This window comes from Jaculus jaculus, chromosome 1, assembly GCF_020740685.1.
Source record: "Jaculus jaculus isolate mJacJac1 chromosome 1, mJacJac1.mat.Y.cur, whole genome shotgun sequence".
Taxonomy (NCBI): Eukaryota; Metazoa; Chordata; class Mammalia; order Rodentia; family Dipodidae; genus Jaculus; species Jaculus jaculus.
In genome coordinates, this window is record NC_059102.1 from 275,144,455 (window position 1) to 275,161,726 (window position 17,272).

Genomic DNA, 17,272 nt, shown 5'->3' on the forward strand with positions numbered 1-17,272 from the left:
TTAGCAGTACGAGGAACCTGAAGAAACGGGGAGGAAATGAGGGCTTGAATCTGAGAAGAAAGTAATGCGGTGATTTCTCAAGGACTGACCTCACCCCCAAGTGGCTGTGTTGTGGTGAGATGTCGCCCCTCTGGGGTAACGTGGAATTTACATGTGTAGGAAAATAGGCACACTCCCAGGCTGAGTGAGGGGCCAGGTCGTACTGTGAGATTCCCAGCCACTCACTGAGGGAAGAAATCCATTCTTCCTTTCCCTTGTTTCTTCTGCACTTTTCCCAAAATGACTGGGCAGGGATTGGTCTGAAATATGAGGTACTTTGGGTATCATCAAAATTCTTGGATCTGAGGGAAATTGATTTGTCTCTGTAGCCTTGGAAACAATTATTTGGGGCTGCTGAGTAAATGGCCTTCTCCCTGTGTGAATCCCCACTGCAGGCATCTTTGACAAAAATAGATACCTCACTGTTGCGGACCGAGCATGTGGAATCAAGAAGGCAGAGGAGAGGTGACACACATACCAGAGCAGTGAGGCATTCCAATGTACTTAGTGATGTCCATTTTCTGTCCCAGGTCATGGGATGCGCCCTTCCAGCCAAGTGTGCCATACGCTTTCCCCTTTTGTGTGGGCTCCGCTTTGCTCGGGCCGAGGGCTTTGGTGCATGGCCTCATGTTACAAGCTTTCATCTTCTTCTCTTCTATTTCATTTTTCAGCTTCTTGTTTTCCTGCTGCAGATGGACCATTACATTGTGGAGGTGGCTGTGGGGAGGAGAGGAAAGTGGGAAGGTCAGGTGGCTGTCTGGTTTACTGGATCTGCTTGGCTTGATTCTGGAAAGACCTGGGGGAAGGGTTGAAGTTTCCAAGTCCCTTTCAGAGCTGGGTTCTTATACAGGCCATGGCTGTGTCATGGAAAAAGCCCTGGCCTGCAGGTGGGGAGAATCCAGAACTAATCCTGACACACTTAGTCAATTCTGGGCCTCTTGTCTTGTCTCTACATGGGTTCGTAAAGGATCCAGTTTAACAAATGGTGGAAACCTGACTTGAAGAGTGAAAGGCTGCTAGGGACAACGCTGGCCACATGCCTTCTTTGTGTGCTCATAACTGTGCCTGGGAAGCTCTTGCCAAGCATGGAGCCAATGCCCAAGCTCTCTCTGCACCCCTCTGCTGATTAGTACGGAGCCCAGGAATCCTGGCTCTGTTGAGCTTGGCCAAGTTTCTTATTGCTGCTTTACAGATGAGGAAGTGGAGGCAGTGATGGGGGTGAGAGGAAAGATAACATGTCTGCATGGCTCAATTTATGGTAGCTATAAATTGTAATATTGTAATACCATAGTTTTAACCTGGGACTGGAGAGATGGCTTAGTGGTTAAAGCACTTGTCTGCGAAGCCTAAGGACCCAGGTTCGATTCCCCAGAACCCATGTAAGCCAGATGCACATGGTGGTGCCAGTGTTTGGAGTTCATTTGCAATGGCTAGAAGTCCTGGTGCACCCATTCTCTTTCTTTGTATTTCTCTTAAATAGCAAACAAACAAACAAATAAACAAACCAATAAATAGTAGTAATCTCCTGGCTAGTGTACAAGTAGAGGATGCCAGTGGGCACTGGCATAAGACCAGGGCAAGGTATCCAGTCTCTTGGCTCATCTCTCTCTATAAATGGCATCTGTGACTACAGGCAGTCAGTCCCTGATTTGCTAGTTTTATAGTTTTGCGTTAGTGTTTGGTGGGTATGTGTTGGTGTGTGCATGCCACAGCATGAATGTGGAGGTCACAGGACAGCTTTGGTGTGTTGGTCCTCATCCTCCATCTGACTGAGACAGGATCTCTCTTGTTCGCCACTGTGCTACATATGCCAGACTAGCTGGCCCGAGAGCTTCGACATTCCCCTGACTCTGCCTTCCACTGCCATTGGCCCAGCGGGGTTATAGATGAATGCACCACTTCTCCAGCTTTCTGTGGGTCTAGGGACCTGAGCTCTGGTGTCAGGCTTGTGCAGCAAGCATTTCTAACTACTGAGCTATCTCCCCAACCCTGACATACAGGTTTTTCTTTTTTTGACGTGATAGTGGTATGAAAATGATATAATACAGTGGAAACTATACTTTGAATTTGGATCTTTTTCTCTGGCAACAGTATGAGACATACTCATCTGTGAGTTGCTGGGAAGGGGCAGTGAACCACATCTCCCAGTCAGCCACAGGAGCGTGACAGGAAAGGACAACTGTTCCACAGGGAACTCTGCTACTAAGCTGTGATGTGCGGTAGTTTAGGGGTATTAAATCCTTTTCAGCTTAATGCTATTCTCAATTTACATTGAGTTTATTCAGACATAATCCCATCTTAAGTCAAGGAGAACCTGCATGCAGAACTCATGAGGTTTAGGAAGATTAAGCTAAAAACAGTGCTTTACACATGCTAGACAATAAGTATTAGTTGAGCTATTATTATTATGATTCCTTATTAAAGTGGTTTTCTTTCAAATAAGATAGGAGACATTTAAGAAAAATTTAACCTCTGGGAAACAGAACCTCCTGGAACCTGGCAGGAAGAAAAAGCCTAAATGCATATATTATGCCCAACAAGCTACCCTCTAATTATGTATGTTTATGCTCATATATTAATGCTACTCTTACTTTTGGTTAGAGAAGTTTCTTTTTTCAGATGGCTATGACCACTGGGGAGACTCAAAACTCACCAAAGTGCTAAAAAGAAGTGACAATGGAGTGTTTGGCACTAAGACAGACATCTCCATCTCACACTCCAAGGTTCAGAGAACATTGCAGAAGAGGTGGCAGAAAAAATGTAAGAGCCAAAGGAAGGGGAGGAGTGCTTACAGTGCTGTCTTCCAGACACAAAGTGGCCTTGATATTCATGACCCCACAGGCCTGACACTACCTACAAAGACCTGCATAATTGGAAGAAAAAATGATGACATAAAAATAGAAGAGAGACTACTTGGTAAGAAGAAGGGATTCAATGGAGGGAAGACTTGAAAGGGTGAAAAGGGAGAGTATTGGAAGTGAATTATGATCATGGTATATTTATGGAACTTGTCAATAAACAGTTTTTTTTTTTAAGAAAAAGCTTGAAGTTATCTATTACTTTCAGGTTTTTTTTTTCAATACTGGGGATCAAATTTAGGGCCTTACACATGCTATAAGCACTGTACCACTGAGCAACATCTATTTTCCAATTTGTTTTTCTAGGTAGGGTCTTGTTCTAGCTCAGGCTGACCAGGAATTCACTATGTAGTCTCAGGCTGGCCTTGAACTCACAGTGATCCTCCTACTTCTGTCTCCTGAGTGCTGGGATTAAAGGCATGTGCCACCACCATGTCTGGCCCTTTTCTCAACTTTTTTTTTTTTTTTTCTTGAGGCACATCTCACTGACCTTGAATTCACTTCGTAGTCTTTGGCAGGCCTGAACTTGTGATTTTCCTTCCTCAGCTTCCCAAATAGCTGAGATTACAGGTCTGTGCCATCAGAGGTGGGCCGTTCAGATTTTGACTTTCTCCCTTCTCTTCCCCTTTCTTTCCCTTCCTTCACTTTTTTTTTTTAAACAAAGAGTCATATAGCCCAGGCTGGCCTTGACCTTGCTATATAGGTGAGCATGACCTTGAATTTCCGATGAGCCTACACTTTCCAGGTGCTGGGATTATAGGTGTGTACCACTATGCCTGGTTTACAAGGTGTTGGGGATTGCACCCAGGGCTTTGTTTATATTAGGCAAGCATTCTACCAACTGAGCTGCATTCCCAGTCCCTGTCAACATTGCTTTCTTTTTTCTTTTCTTTTTTTATTTGCAAGCAGAGAGAGATAGAGAGTATATAGACAGAGAGAATGGGCACAGAAGGGCTCCCAGCTTCTGCAAAGGAATTCAAGACATATGCTGTTTTGTGCATCTGGCTTATATGGGTACTGGGGAATCAAACCTGGGTCCTTTGGCTTTGCAGGCAAGTGTCTTAACTGCTAAGCCATTTCTTCAGGCCCCATTGTTTTCTTTTAAAATTTTCTCTCTGTGTGTATGTTTATTTTACTTATTTAGAAAAATCTAAAAAACTTTATTATATTTGAGAGAGAGAGAGGGAGAGAGAGGGAGAGAAAGAGAGAGAATGGGCACACACCAGGGCCTTCAGATGCTGCAAACTCCAGACACATGGGCCACCTTGTGCATCTGGCTTATGTGGGTTTTGGAGAATCAAACCTGGGTCCTTTGGCTTTGCAGGCAAGTGCCTTATCGCTGAGAAACCTCTCCAGTCCTTGATTAGTATGTTTTTGTCTAGTAGAAAGTGTCATTGTCCTGTAGAAAAAATTACGAACAACCCTCCACTTCTTCTCTTGGCATGTGCTTGATACTTTCTTGCTGTCTGTAAAGCTGGTAGGTGTTAGAGGCACTTCTCCCTCTGTAGTTCCTCACCCATGTGCTCCTGGGCTGGAGGGGGTCCTGGCACTGCCCTCAATGCTGACTCTTGGCCACTCTGGTGTCCGCACATCTGATGCCTTCAACATGACATACAGCCCATCCAAGTCCTGGCCTCCTGGTTCTTTATTCCCCTTTTTGTCGTGGTCTTGTTTTCTCTGTTGACTTATCACTCAACCCGAATTCAAGGCCTGGGGCAAAGCTTTTCTCATGGAAACCACAGATGGCTTCATGCATGCTGAGACAATGTTGTCCTCATGTTCTGGGGGGAAGTACTGCTTGGCTAGAGTTTTTATGCCAGACACAGGTGGCCATTTGTAAGTGCTTCTGGATAAAAGCGTGGGAAGCACTGGTCCCTGGCCTGTCCCCACCTGTCGCCACCTGTCACTTCACCTGCCTCCAAGACTTCCCCTTTAGGTATTCATTCCTTCAAACCTCCCGCAGTCCTCCACACCTCTCTCTCAGCAGACCCAGCTTTACCAGGCAGATTGAAGCAAGATCATGGGGAGGGTGGAGCTGCAAGTACAGGAACCCTGGCTTCTGGAGGGCTGAGTGAGGCAAAGAACCCTCACCCTGGATTGCTCACCTTGGCCTATGCCACGGAGAAGCCTTCCTTCCAAGCTCCTACATACAAGACCTCTACTGAACCCCAGCAGACACTGTCACCTGCCTGTCGGTGCTCAGTCTCTACCCTATCACTGCAGCTTGCCTGTGAGTCCGTGCCTATTCCCTTAGCATTCATGGCTAAGAACTGTGGGAGGTGGGCAAGGAAGGAGTGGGAGACTGAACTCCCCTTTCTACCGCTGGTGATGGAGGGAATTAAGACCCATCGCAGTCAGGCAATATGCCCATGCCACATACATGTAGATTCAAGTCTTGGGGGCTCTTCCTAAGTACCAAACCTTTCCTGGGGGTAGGGGGACTGATCCACACAGACGGAATGATACAGCAGCCACCGCTTCTTGCTGAACCTTTTCATATATCCCAAGAGGCTACTGTGAGGCCATGTTGACTTACTCTTTTTCACCGGTCAGCTTGGCAATATATTTGACCTGTTCACGGAGCTTGTTTCCTAGTTTTTCATTGGCAATCCTGTAATAAAACACATAGGTGGGCTGGAGAAATGGCTTAAAGATTAGGGCACTTTCCTTCAAAACCAAAGAACCCAAGTTGGATTCCCCAGGACCCAAATAAGCCAAGATGCACAAGGTGTTGCATGCATCTGGAGTTTGTTTGCAGTGGCTGGAGGCCTTGGAGTGCCCATTCTCTGTCTCACAAATAATTAATACTACAAACAAAAAAATGAATGGACAAACAAAACACACAGGAGAAGAGTAGCTTGTTCCCCAGGCTCCAGTGAGCAAGCTGGCCAATGGGCCACAAATGTTCTCAGCAGGGATTCTGCTGGACCCTAGGCCCAGTGCATCACCTTGTCCTCAGAACAAGAGCCTTTGTTAGCCCCTGAAAACTAAAGACTCTCCGTATACCAGGGCTGTGCAAAATCACTGTGATCCATAGTTTGGGGGGGGGGGTTTGTTAGAGACAGGGTCTTACACTTTAGCCATGGTGGTCATGAACTCAATATGTAGGCTGGGCTGGCCTTGAACTCATGGTGAGCCACTTGTCTCAGCCTCCCAAGTACTGGGCTATCCCATGCCCTGCAAGCTTCAGGTTTTTCAGGGAAGGAATTCAAAGGATCCAGGAAAAGCTGGATCTCAGGCTGGGAAGAGGAAACCTGTGCCCCAAGGATGCATCCCTTTCATCTGATGCTGCTCTGTCCCTACACTGTAGTACTTTGCAAACCTTCAGGAAGGATATGGATCCACCTTCTTATTCCCAAACCCTTATCAGCTTCCTGTGAGGGCATGCATGACCAGTCACTGGAGCACATGTAGGTCTCAGCTTAGGCTGAGCTTTGGTACCGGTTCTATTTTCCTATCTATCTATCTATCTATCTATCTATCTATCTATCTATCTATCTATCTAACTATCTATCTATCTATCTATTCATCTGTCAGTTTTTGAGGTAGGGTCTTGCTCTGGCCCAGGCTGACCTGGAATTCACTATGTAGTCTCAGAGTAGCCTTGAACTCACAGCAATCCTACCTCTGCTTTTCGAGTGCTGGGATTAAAGGAATGCACCATCACACCAGGCTAAAATTTTATCCTTTAATTTTAATACAAAATTTAATATAATGTGTTTTGATTATATTTTCATTACCTTCTCTTGTTCCCCTCCCCTCCTACTAACCCCTTCTTCTTCCCAAGCAATCTCATTTCTACTTTGCTGTCTTTTCCTTTCCTTTCCTTTCCTTTCCTTTCCTTTCCTTTCCTTTCCTTTCCTTTCCTTTCCTTTCCTTTCCTTTCCTTTCCTTTCCTTTCCTTTCCTTTCCTTTCCTTTCCTCTCCTCTCCTCTCCTCTCCTCTCCTCTCCTCTCCTCTCCTCTCCTCTCCTCTCCTCTCCTCTCCTCTCCTCTCCTCTCTTCCTCTTTTCCCTCCCCTCCCCTCCCCTCCCCTTCCCTCCTCTCCCCTCCCCTCCCCTTCCCTTCCTTTCCTTTTTTTTCCTTTCATCAGATCATGGGCAACTTACCAGCGGCTATACCACTGAAGAAAATGTCCCCTTCTCCCCAGCAACCATTAACTACCAAGGACTCATCAGTGAAGGGTGGACCCTCATGAGTGTGAATGGGCTCAGTCATGTGCAGGTCTTATGGAAGTAACCATAGCTGCTGTGAGTTCACAAATACAGCAGTCTTGAGCACTGCTCATCATCCTTTGTCTCCCAGATTCTTTTTTTTTTTTTTTTTTTTGAGGTAGGGGCTTCTCTAGCCCAGGCTGACCTGGAATTCACTATGTAGTCTCAGGATGGCTTTGAACTCACAATGATTCTCCTACCTCTGCCTCCTCCTGAGTGCTGGGATTACAGGTATGTACCACCACACCTGGCCAGCTTCTCTCTCTCTCTTTTTTAGGGTAGGGTCTCACTCTAGCCCAGGCTAACCTGGAATTCACTATGTAGTCTCAGGGTGGCCTTGAACTCATGGCGATCCTCCTACCTCCTTACCTCTGCCTCCTGAGTGCTGGGATTAAGGGCATGCACCACCACTCCTGGATGTTTCCTAGATTCTTTCCAGACCCTCTTCCTCACTGTTTCCAGAGCCTTGGAGGAGGGTGATATAGATGTTCCACTGAGGGCTGAGCATTCACTATTCACTTATTTTCATCACTCTGATGAATTTTGAATGTCCTCAGTTATTGCCATCCATGATAAAAAGAAGCTTTTCTAACCAAAGCTGAGAGGAGCACTAATTGATGCTGCCTGACATTTTTCTTCCATTTACTTACTTCTGCTCTTTGGCCCACTGCTCCATGTTGCACATGATCTGTTCATTATCTCGGTGGAGCCTACAGGAGTCTTTGGGCATTGACCGTGGGGGCAGGCAGCATGGCTTTCATACAGGAAGAAAATGAGAAGTGAGGGATGGGAATATCCACTGTCACCTCCCTCTCCCAGATGTGGAAAATCCACTCTGCTGTTCAACCTAAAGCCAGGGCTGTCACATGAGGACCCACACCTCCAGACCTCCAGATCAGGTTGCATTCCACACAAAGGTGACACCTCTAAGAAGACACCATTCATAGCAAACACAGCACACTCATTACTTTTAGTAATGGTTCAGACTTAAGGCAGTGAGGTAAAAAAGCAATATGACAAGCCCATTTCATACTAGGTGGAAGAAAAAAATACAGAGGAAGACATGGCTTCTTTTAATTTGAACAAAGACTCAGTGGCTACCTCATGATGTCTTGAGACCTCCTGCCGTGAATTTCACTGTTCTGAGAGCTGAATATGGGGCACATCTAGACAGTTACTTAGCCAATTCTACAGGGGTATAGGGAGGCTTAAAATGTAAGGACCAGCCAGAGGGGGGTCTACATGGTCGCTGATGTACTTGACAGTCTCTGCTGGAATGGGGACTTCGTCCTAGTCAACATCTATCAATAAAGCTATGTTGCCAGCCCTTGCTTCATGCCAGAGAGATGGGGGCATCCCTCCCTTGCTTCCAGCATCCCAGACCCCCAGTGGCTGGCTGGGAAAGATGGAGGGAGGGGGAAGTGACAGAAGCTGAGAGGTGCCCACCTCCTTCTCATCTGCAAGGAGGTTCTCTTTCAGGGTGGCCATTTCCTCCTGGAACTCCCGGAGCTGCGTCTCCTTAGCCGCCAGCATCTTGAGATCATTCTGGTGCTGCTTCTGCCACTGCAGAACCTGGCTGCTCATCTCCTCTAGCTTCTTGTCAAAGGAGTTCACCTGCTCCGGATACAACATGAGGAGGGGTCCCAGACAAGGTAGAGGGTGCCCTCTCCACCCTGGAAGACTTCTGGGGTGGGATGGGGGGGTGCTTTTATTTTCAGTGGCCAGCAGAGGGCACCATTGCTCTGATCTTTGCTGCCTCTGAAGTTCTAGGAGCTGAGACAGTGGAGAGACCCCAGTAGGCAAAGGGTGGAGAGATACATATCTCTGTCACAACAGGGAGATGAAGTTGTGAGTGTGACACACATATATGGCTTAGCACTACATTCATTTGGATGCAAAAGGTGACCTGGTGGATCTCTTCCAGGAAGGCAGCCTCAAGCCCCCTGGCTTCTCACCTCTAGCTCACTCTGCTGGTGGAAGCTCTGAAGTTTTTTTAATTCCACATTGAGCTTTTTCATCCTTTCCTCATAAGCCACGATCTCATCTTCCAGTTGAGTTTTCTTCTCTTGGGTCTGTTGCAAGCTGCGCTGCAGATACTTTGTCTCTGAGGTTGCCTGATTGAGCTTCCGGAAAAGACGAAGTGGGTGAGAGTGGCTCTCAAGGCCCTTTGGTCCTTTCTGCTAAGCTTATAAATATTTTTTATTTTTATGTATTTATTTAAGAGAGAGAGAGAGAGAGAACGAGGCAGAGGAAGAGAGAGAGAGAGAGAGAATGGGTGCGCCAGGGCCTTTAGTCACTGCAAACAAACTCCAGACACATGTGCCACCTTGTGCATCTGGCTTACTTCCTGAGGAATTGAATGAAGGTCCTCTGGCTTTTCAGGCTAAGCCATCTCTCCAGCCCCCTCTGCTAAATAATGCAGAAGGATTCCAGTTCCTCCCTGTCTTTGGCTCAGGGTGGTGCAGATGGCCACCTTTCTCATTGCTCCACAGAGGTGGGAAGTGATGGTGATTGGTTTTCCACATTTCCCTCCTCAGTCCTTCAGTCCCTCTTTCATTTTTTTTCTTTCTTCCCTGCTCAACTGATCTACTTATATGCAGATATTATCAGCATAGATATGACACACGGGTTTCCTGACAATCTGAACTTTGGGAAAAGCCTTACTCCCCCCACCCCCCCCAGGCATCCAAGTGCAGAAAGAATTGTTAGATCACCTATGCCACCCCACAAATAAAAGCTTCGCAGGGAGGGATCAGGCCTTCTTTGGACAGACACCCCTCCCTGCAACAGGGAAGGGCTGAGGTACCCTGAGGACTGCCAGTCATACAAGAAACTGGCTCCTGGGCCTCTTTTGATCCCTGACATTTTTGCATCTGAATACTTCTTCAGAGATGAGTGGGTGTGGCCTCACCTTCTCCAGGGTTTGCGTTAGGTCATCTTGGCAAGCACGTGACGTCCGGGATAACTCTTCATAGACTTCTTTAGAGACCATGGTTTGGAGGTATTGCTTCTCTTTCTGCACAGCTATATCCAGCTGTGATTGTAGAGTCATGATGGACTCCTTCTGGCGGGTTATCTTTAGGGACAGAGAATGTCACTGTCAAGGTCCCTGCTCTTGAGCACAGAGGCCCTCTGAATGACTGTAGGAAGTGGACACGAGCTGGGCTCTTGCCTGCGTGCCATAGCCTGTTCTCTGTGTTAGCTCTCACAGCTTCCTCTCATTTCCAGGCCCTCCTGCATCCCTCTGCTCACACCTCTCCTTCCAGTTTGCATGCCCCTCAAATACAAGGAGCAACTAGAACTCTCAGTGCATGGTGCATCCAGTACAGTGTCCCTTTCACAGACTGTAACTTTTGGTAAAGATCCAGAATCCTAATTAATCCAATTAATAGGCATAATGCAGCATTTTCATTTGTGTTTTATCCCTTACTGTGCTCTGTGTGTGTTAGAGAGGGAGAGATTCCTTGCTGCTTCTCTGTTGTGGTAGCTCAGGAGAGATGGCACACAACAGGTTTACAATAAACGTTAGAACTTTGTTTTTTGATTAAATGAAATACTGCATTGCTCAAGAGTTAGAGATCCAAATTTTATTTGAAGTTAAAAATACTTCAATCACATGGTTCTGACAAAAGTATATTTAACCCTGTGTCTTAAATTTAGCAGTGATCATGCCCGGTATAATTAAAAGGCAGCAGAGTCAAAGGATGTGGATTTGGGTTGAAGTTTGGTCTTTTACTTATTCTCTGGCATTAGTTTGTGTCCACAAACCAGGAGAGGTTTCAGCTGCTTTATATAGTTTTTGTGATGTTCAAGTGATAGGATGCTTGTAGAAAGGGCACTTTATTTATTTATTTATTTTTAATTTTTATTAGCATTTTCCATGATTATAAAAAAATATCCCATGGAAGGGCACTTTTTAAATTAAATTTTTTTTTTTAATAAAAGAGAAAGAAGCAGATAGAGAATGGGTACACCAGGGCCTCTGGATGCTGCAAATGAACTCCAGATGCATGTGCCACCTTGTGCATATGGCTTACATGGGTCCTGGGCCCTTTGGCCTCATAGGCAAGCATTTAACTGCTAAGCCATCTCTCCAGCCCAAGGGCACTGTTTTTGTGACGATCAAGTGACAGACGCATATAGAAAGGGCTCTGTAACAGGCCAATCACCCACCATATGATTGTGAATTATGATCATGAATATGGCTACTCATCTCCTAGTGAATTTTAAGACCAGGATGGAGATCTGTTTCTAAGACTGTAAGTGGAAAGAAAACCTTAAAAATGTGTATGTTTCTTAATTACCCACCAGAGATTAATGGTAAGACCCTATTGCCAAAGACATCATATACTGTCAGTATAGAACATGGAGAGACCTGGCTGAAATCTGGAAAAGAACTAGTCCCCAGACAGTTAGCCTGTCTAGTGCCAGAAGGTGCTACATGAGCTACTGGGGAAAGTGGCCAACATCTATCTGAGCAACTCAAGGTCTAAGATACTCAGAAGCAAACAACCTGATGTGATGCTCACACAAGTGCAATAGTGGCACACAGCCATGGTGGGTAACCAGCTGCTTGTGGATTGGCTAACAGATCTGCTCAATGGAAAGGAACCCATATCTGGAACTGGGGAGCAAGTGAGAATCACAACCAGATAACAAGTTTTCTCTCCAATATCAAGCTCCCACCAATCTTGGGCTACAAGAGGGCCGACACCTATTAAATTCTCTCTAAACTAATAATGGTTATCCCATTTAACCTGTGCTGACTTCACCCTCCACTGGAGAATCTGCTTCTCTTTTTCAGATGGAAGCAGGACTTGAGGAGAGAAACAGCCCATTGCACTTCACTAGGGCCCCAGCTGAAACCGCAGAGGAATTGGGCAAATGAGCAAGAGTGCTGCTTTATCGGTGAAACTGATATCAGCACAAGAGTGAAGAAGACAGACACTGAGGACACTGAACTCCTACCAAACCAGATCCAGAGGCTCCCAAGAGCCCATCACTGAAGGAGACATAAAACAAACCCAACATGGCTCAGGGAAATTCAGTGAAGAGGGGGCAGAAAGATTGTTAGAGCCACAAATTGGGACATTACACACAGAGACATTGCCTCTTCCCCATAACTGACGGCTATCCCCACAATGCACCACCCAAAATCCCCATGGGGATAACTGGCATCCCCAATGTAGAGGGTCCCTTTGGAGGGGGGCAGGAATAAGGGTGAGGATGGTACCAACATGTGCTGTTTACATACTGAGTATGTCCATAACTAATAAAAAAAGGGAAAAATGTGTATGCTTGTCTGGTGGTTTGATTCAGGTGTCCCCCATAAACCTAGGTGTTCTGAATGCTAGGTTCCCAGCTGATGGATATTTGGGAATTAATGTCTCCTGGAGGGAGTGTATTGTTGGGGGCGGGCTTAAGGGCTTTATAGCCAGTTTACCCCCATGCCAGTGTTTGGCACACCCTTCTGTTGCTGTGGTCCATCTTATGTTGGCCAGGGGGTGATGTCCACCCTCTGCTCATGCCATCGTTTTCCCCTGCCATCGTGAAGCTTCCCCTCAAGCCTGTGAGCCAAATAAACCTCTTTTTCCCAGAAGCTACTCTTGGTTGGGTGATTTCTACCAGCAATGCGAACCGGACTGCAACAGTTTGATTTCTGTTCATTGGTATTCTAAGACACTTCTATCCTAATGGGGCTGTACATGGAGGTGTATTGCCTCACATATCTTGTTTCATCTGTAGAAGTTGGCCAGTCGCTGCCAGTTTGCCACTTTTTAAAAAATTTTTTTTTGTTGTTATCTTATTTATTTTAGAGTGACAGACAGAGAGAAAGAGACAGAGATAGAGAGAATGGGTGCACCAGGGCCTCCAGCCACTGCAAATGAACTCCAGATGCGTGCGCCCCCTTGTGCATGTGGCTAACATGGGTCCTGGGGAATCGAGCCTCGAACTGGGGTCCTTAGGCTTCACAGGCAAGTGCTTAATCACTAGGCCATCTCTCCAGGCCCCAGTTTTCCACTTTTGAGCATCTTCAGTCTTAGAAAGTAGTGAGATGGACAGTGCTAAATGGACTTCTTTCTAAAAATTAAATTGGACTTCTTTCTAGAAATACATTATTATTTTTTTTTAATATTTTGTTTATTTGCTACTAGAGAGAGAGAGACACAGGTGCACCTTAGCCGTCGAGTCATCTCTCCAGCCCCTACTTTATTATTTTTTATTTAAAAGGATGTTATGTGTGTGTATGCATGTTCATATGTGTGTGTGTGTGTGTGTGTGTGTGTGTGTGTGTGTGTGTGTGTAGGCCAGAGGACAACTTTGGGTGTTGTTTTAAGGAATGCTGTATACTTCCTTTGAGACAAGGTCTCTTACTGGCTTGGAGCTCACTAATTAGGCTAGACTGGTTGGCCAGCAAGCCTCAGGGATCCTCCTTGCTCTGCCTCCTCATTCCGGAAGTGCAGGTGTGTTCCACCATGCCTGGCATTTTTGTAGGTTTTGGCATTTGAACTCAGGTCCTCATGCTTGCAAGGCAAGCAGTTTTCTGACGGAGCTATTTCTCTTCAAACCTAGATTGGACTCCTAACCCTTGATTATATATGCTCTGGTGTTGAGACCTTTCCTGAAGATGAAATAATTTGGTTTTCTACAAACAAAAATGCATTTTGGGGGGGATTTCTGGAAAATGTGGAAACATTTATATTGATGTTTCAATATTGCAACAGATGCATTCCATTAAAGTTAAGGGCAAAGAACAAGATCCTGATGCCTACTAACATTGGTGCTGCTCCTCCACCTTGAGACTGAGCATACTGTCAATGCATCTAGGCAGGAAAAATAAATAAATACTAACCAAATTTATTACTACAAGAAACATTTAGAAAACTGTTGATCACAAATAATGTAATAATGTATTTGTACTATTATGTACTCAGAAGAATATGTGAGTTGGATGTGGGTGCACACCTCTCATCCCAGCACTTGAGAAATGTAAGCAAGGCAAGAGACTCATGAGATTGAGGCCAGCCTGGGTCACACAGGCTAGCAGACAAAAGTCTCTGGGCTTGATTCCTAAACACACACACACACACACACACACACACACACACACACACACACAGATAGATAGATCGAGAGAGAATTGAAAGAAAGGCTTACAACTCATGAGTTCAATAAGATGTCCAAAGAAGTATAAAACATAGTAGGGACATATCCTAGAATCAAATAAATGCAAAAGATCTTAAGATATTGCCTTGTTTTCAGATAGCAAAATTTTCAATTAAAATATGGAATATTGATTAAAGGAAGTGGATTTTAGAAAGCAAAACTAAAACAGCTATTTCAATTGACCCAATTAGTTGATTATATGTGTATGGCATGCTTTTAAAAAAGTTGAACATGCTCATACAATCAAAAAAAGTCTTGGGCTGGAGAGATGGCTTAGCGGTTAAGCACTCGCCTATGAAGCCTATGGACCCCGGTTCGAGGCTCAGTTCCCCAGGTCCCACGTTAGCCAGATGCACAAGGGGGCGCACGCGTCTGGAGTTCGTTTGCAGTGGCTGGAAGCCCTGGCGTGCCCATTCTCTCTCTCTCCCTCTGTCTTTCTCTCTGTGTCTGTCGCTCTCAAATAAATTAAAAAAAAAAAAAGTCTCTTGTGTTTTGAGTCCCATTAGAGGAATTCTTTTTTTTTTTTTAAATATTTTTTGTTCATTATTTATTTATTTATTTGAGAGCGACAGACACAGAGAGAAAGACAGATAGAGGGAGAGAGAGAGAATGGGCACGCCAGGGCTTCCAGCCTCTGCAAACGAACTCCAGACGCGTGCGCCCCCTTGTGCATCTGGCTAACGTGGGACCTGGGGAACCGAGCCTCGAACCGGGATCCTTAGGCTTCACAGGCAAGCGCTTAACCGCTAAGCCATCTCTCCAGCCCCCATTAGAGGAATTCTAAAACTAGTACTTTTACTTTCAAATCTCCATGACCTTCTTTTGGCAATGGTGACAATAGGTCCACATTGAGTACTTAAGCAGTACCCCTTTTATTTAGGGAGGTTCCTTAGGGATCTGAGTGGCTCAGACTTCATAATTTATAACTCTAGGGGACAAAATTTCATGAATATCAGTGCCTTAGGCTCATGCTAACTAATATGGCAGCCACTAGCCACTTGGGACCATTCACTGTTAAATACACTAAAGTTAGTTTGATATTAATTAAAAGTACAAAGCTATTTCCTTAGTTATACTGAGGCATGCTCTAAGCACTCACTGCCCACATGTGGCTACAGTATTGGCAAGTCAGGTATACAGCTCTTCCGTCATCACAGCATGGCATGAAGCACCATTGGTGTGTGTGTGTGTGTGTGTGTGTGTGTGTGTGTGCACGCGCGCGCGCAGCATGCACATACATATGTATGGGGACAACATTGGATGTCAACCTTACCTTTCACCTAGTTTGAGACAAGATTATTTGTTTATTTTAGGGTTAATTCTTGTGCACTGCTGTTCTTACCAGGCTACCTGGCTTTGAGCTTCTGTGAGAGTCTCCTGTCTCTGCCTCCAATCTTTCCCTAAGTGCACTGGGATTATAGATGCCCACCACAGTGCTGTTTTTACAAGGGTTCTGGGGATTTGAACTCAAATACTCATGCTTGGGTTACCAACCCTGGCAGTGTTATTCTTACACTTACAATAGTCATGTTGTTTTCATACTATGAAGGAATAAGAGCTGTTTGATTTTTCATCTATAGCCCAAGGGACTTTTCTTCAAAATTATATCCTTTTTTTCCTTGCCCAGAAAGGTTTTTGGTAAGTATTACTGCTTGCGATAAAGAAAGAGGACAGGCATCATAGCTGGATGGCTCAGGTTTAAACATTTGTACATCCTATCACTTACTAATTAATGAATTTGGGATTCAGCCTCTCTTTCCTTTGAAAATGGGGGATCACAGTAACATATACCTTGTTAAGAGTCAAGCAGTAATATGATGGAGAATGGATTTTCAAAGGGGAAAGTGTGGGGGGGGGGAGGGAGGGAATGACCATGGTATATGTTTTTATAATCATGGAAAATGCTGATAAAAATTAAAAAAAAAGAGTCAAGCAGATGGCATGTGTGTAAAGAGAATGACCAAATTCAAGCATAGTGCCTATATCATGTGCTTGTCACTTTCATTGTGTAATGAGAATGAAATGACATACCACCTGTCCCTTTTTGTGCTTTGTAACTAGATTTTTTTTTATTTGAGAGAGAAAGGAGAAAAAGAAAGACAGAGATAGAGATAGACACAGAGAGAATGAATTAGTCTCCAGCTACTGCAAATGAGCTTCAGATGCATGCACCACCTTATGCATCTGGTTTATGTGGATTTTAGGGAATTGAACCTCAGTCTTTAGGCTTCACAGCTTAACTGGTAAGCCATTTCTCCAGGCTTGTAACTTGTTAAGTGTTTTCTAGAAAGTTTTTCCAACTAGTTGTTCCAACTAATTCACTCGGCTCTTGTCTACAATGCAGCATTGCAAGACTTGGTGGGAAAAAAACAATCCCAGATAGTTTTTGTGTAGGTGGGGGGTGTGGGTGGCGAGGCACTGTCCAACTATTGGGAAAAAAAAAAAAAAACCTCTTATATTAGGACAAAAACATTTCTTTGGCTCAGAGATCAGGTTTTGCAGCACCACCCCCTAAGGACAGAGCTAGAAGTGTGGCTGCATTGCTGGGGCACAGGAAAGACAGACAGACTTCAAGTCACAGGTGACAGGTTTTAAGTTTTTCCCCTCCTTGGGAGCTCCTATCGACTTACCTCTATTTTCAGCTCTTGGATGTTTTTCTGGGTGGTGTTGTACTTGCTGATAGTGGCTTCCAATTGTGCAGAACAATCATCCAACTCTGTCTGGAGGTTACTTTTTTCATCCTCCAGCTTTCTTAAATGGTCTTTGAACTGTTCTCCCATGAAACAGCAAGGCCCCCGAAAGAAGTGTTAGCCTGAGAATATCAAAGTTCTGCACCTTCTTCCCTCCTCTCAGCTCCTTCTCTGTTCGGTGGTGTCCCAGGTCTCCCTGTTCTCCTACTCCAGGGCCTCTCCCACTCTCCCTCCTTTCCCATGCTCTGGCTCCCAGGCCATCTGCAACCCTCCTGGCTCAGCCAGGTTTGTACCTGGCTCTGGAT

The 17,272-nt window shown here is 45.2% G+C and overlaps 1 protein-coding gene across 1 annotated transcript in view; it reads right to left on the reverse strand.

Moving 5' to 3' along the window:
- Pmfbp1 (polyamine modulated factor 1 binding protein 1) overlaps positions 1-17,272 on the reverse strand; it is a 63,674-nt gene continuing 46,402 nt past the window's right edge. The window contains exons 13-20 of the mRNA XM_004659465.2: positions 16,908-17,045; positions 10,022-10,186; positions 9,066-9,233; positions 8,557-8,724; positions 7,761-7,864; positions 5,434-5,508; positions 518-756; positions 1-17 (exon numbers count right to left, since the gene is read on the reverse strand). Of these exons, the coding sequence (XP_004659522.2) occupies positions 1-17; positions 518-756; positions 5,434-5,508; positions 7,761-7,864; positions 8,557-8,724; positions 9,066-9,233; positions 10,022-10,186; positions 16,908-17,045 (1,074 nt within the window). The remainder of the gene's footprint in view (positions 18-517; positions 757-5,433; positions 5,509-7,760; positions 7,865-8,556; positions 8,725-9,065; positions 9,234-10,021; positions 10,187-16,907; positions 17,046-17,272) is intronic.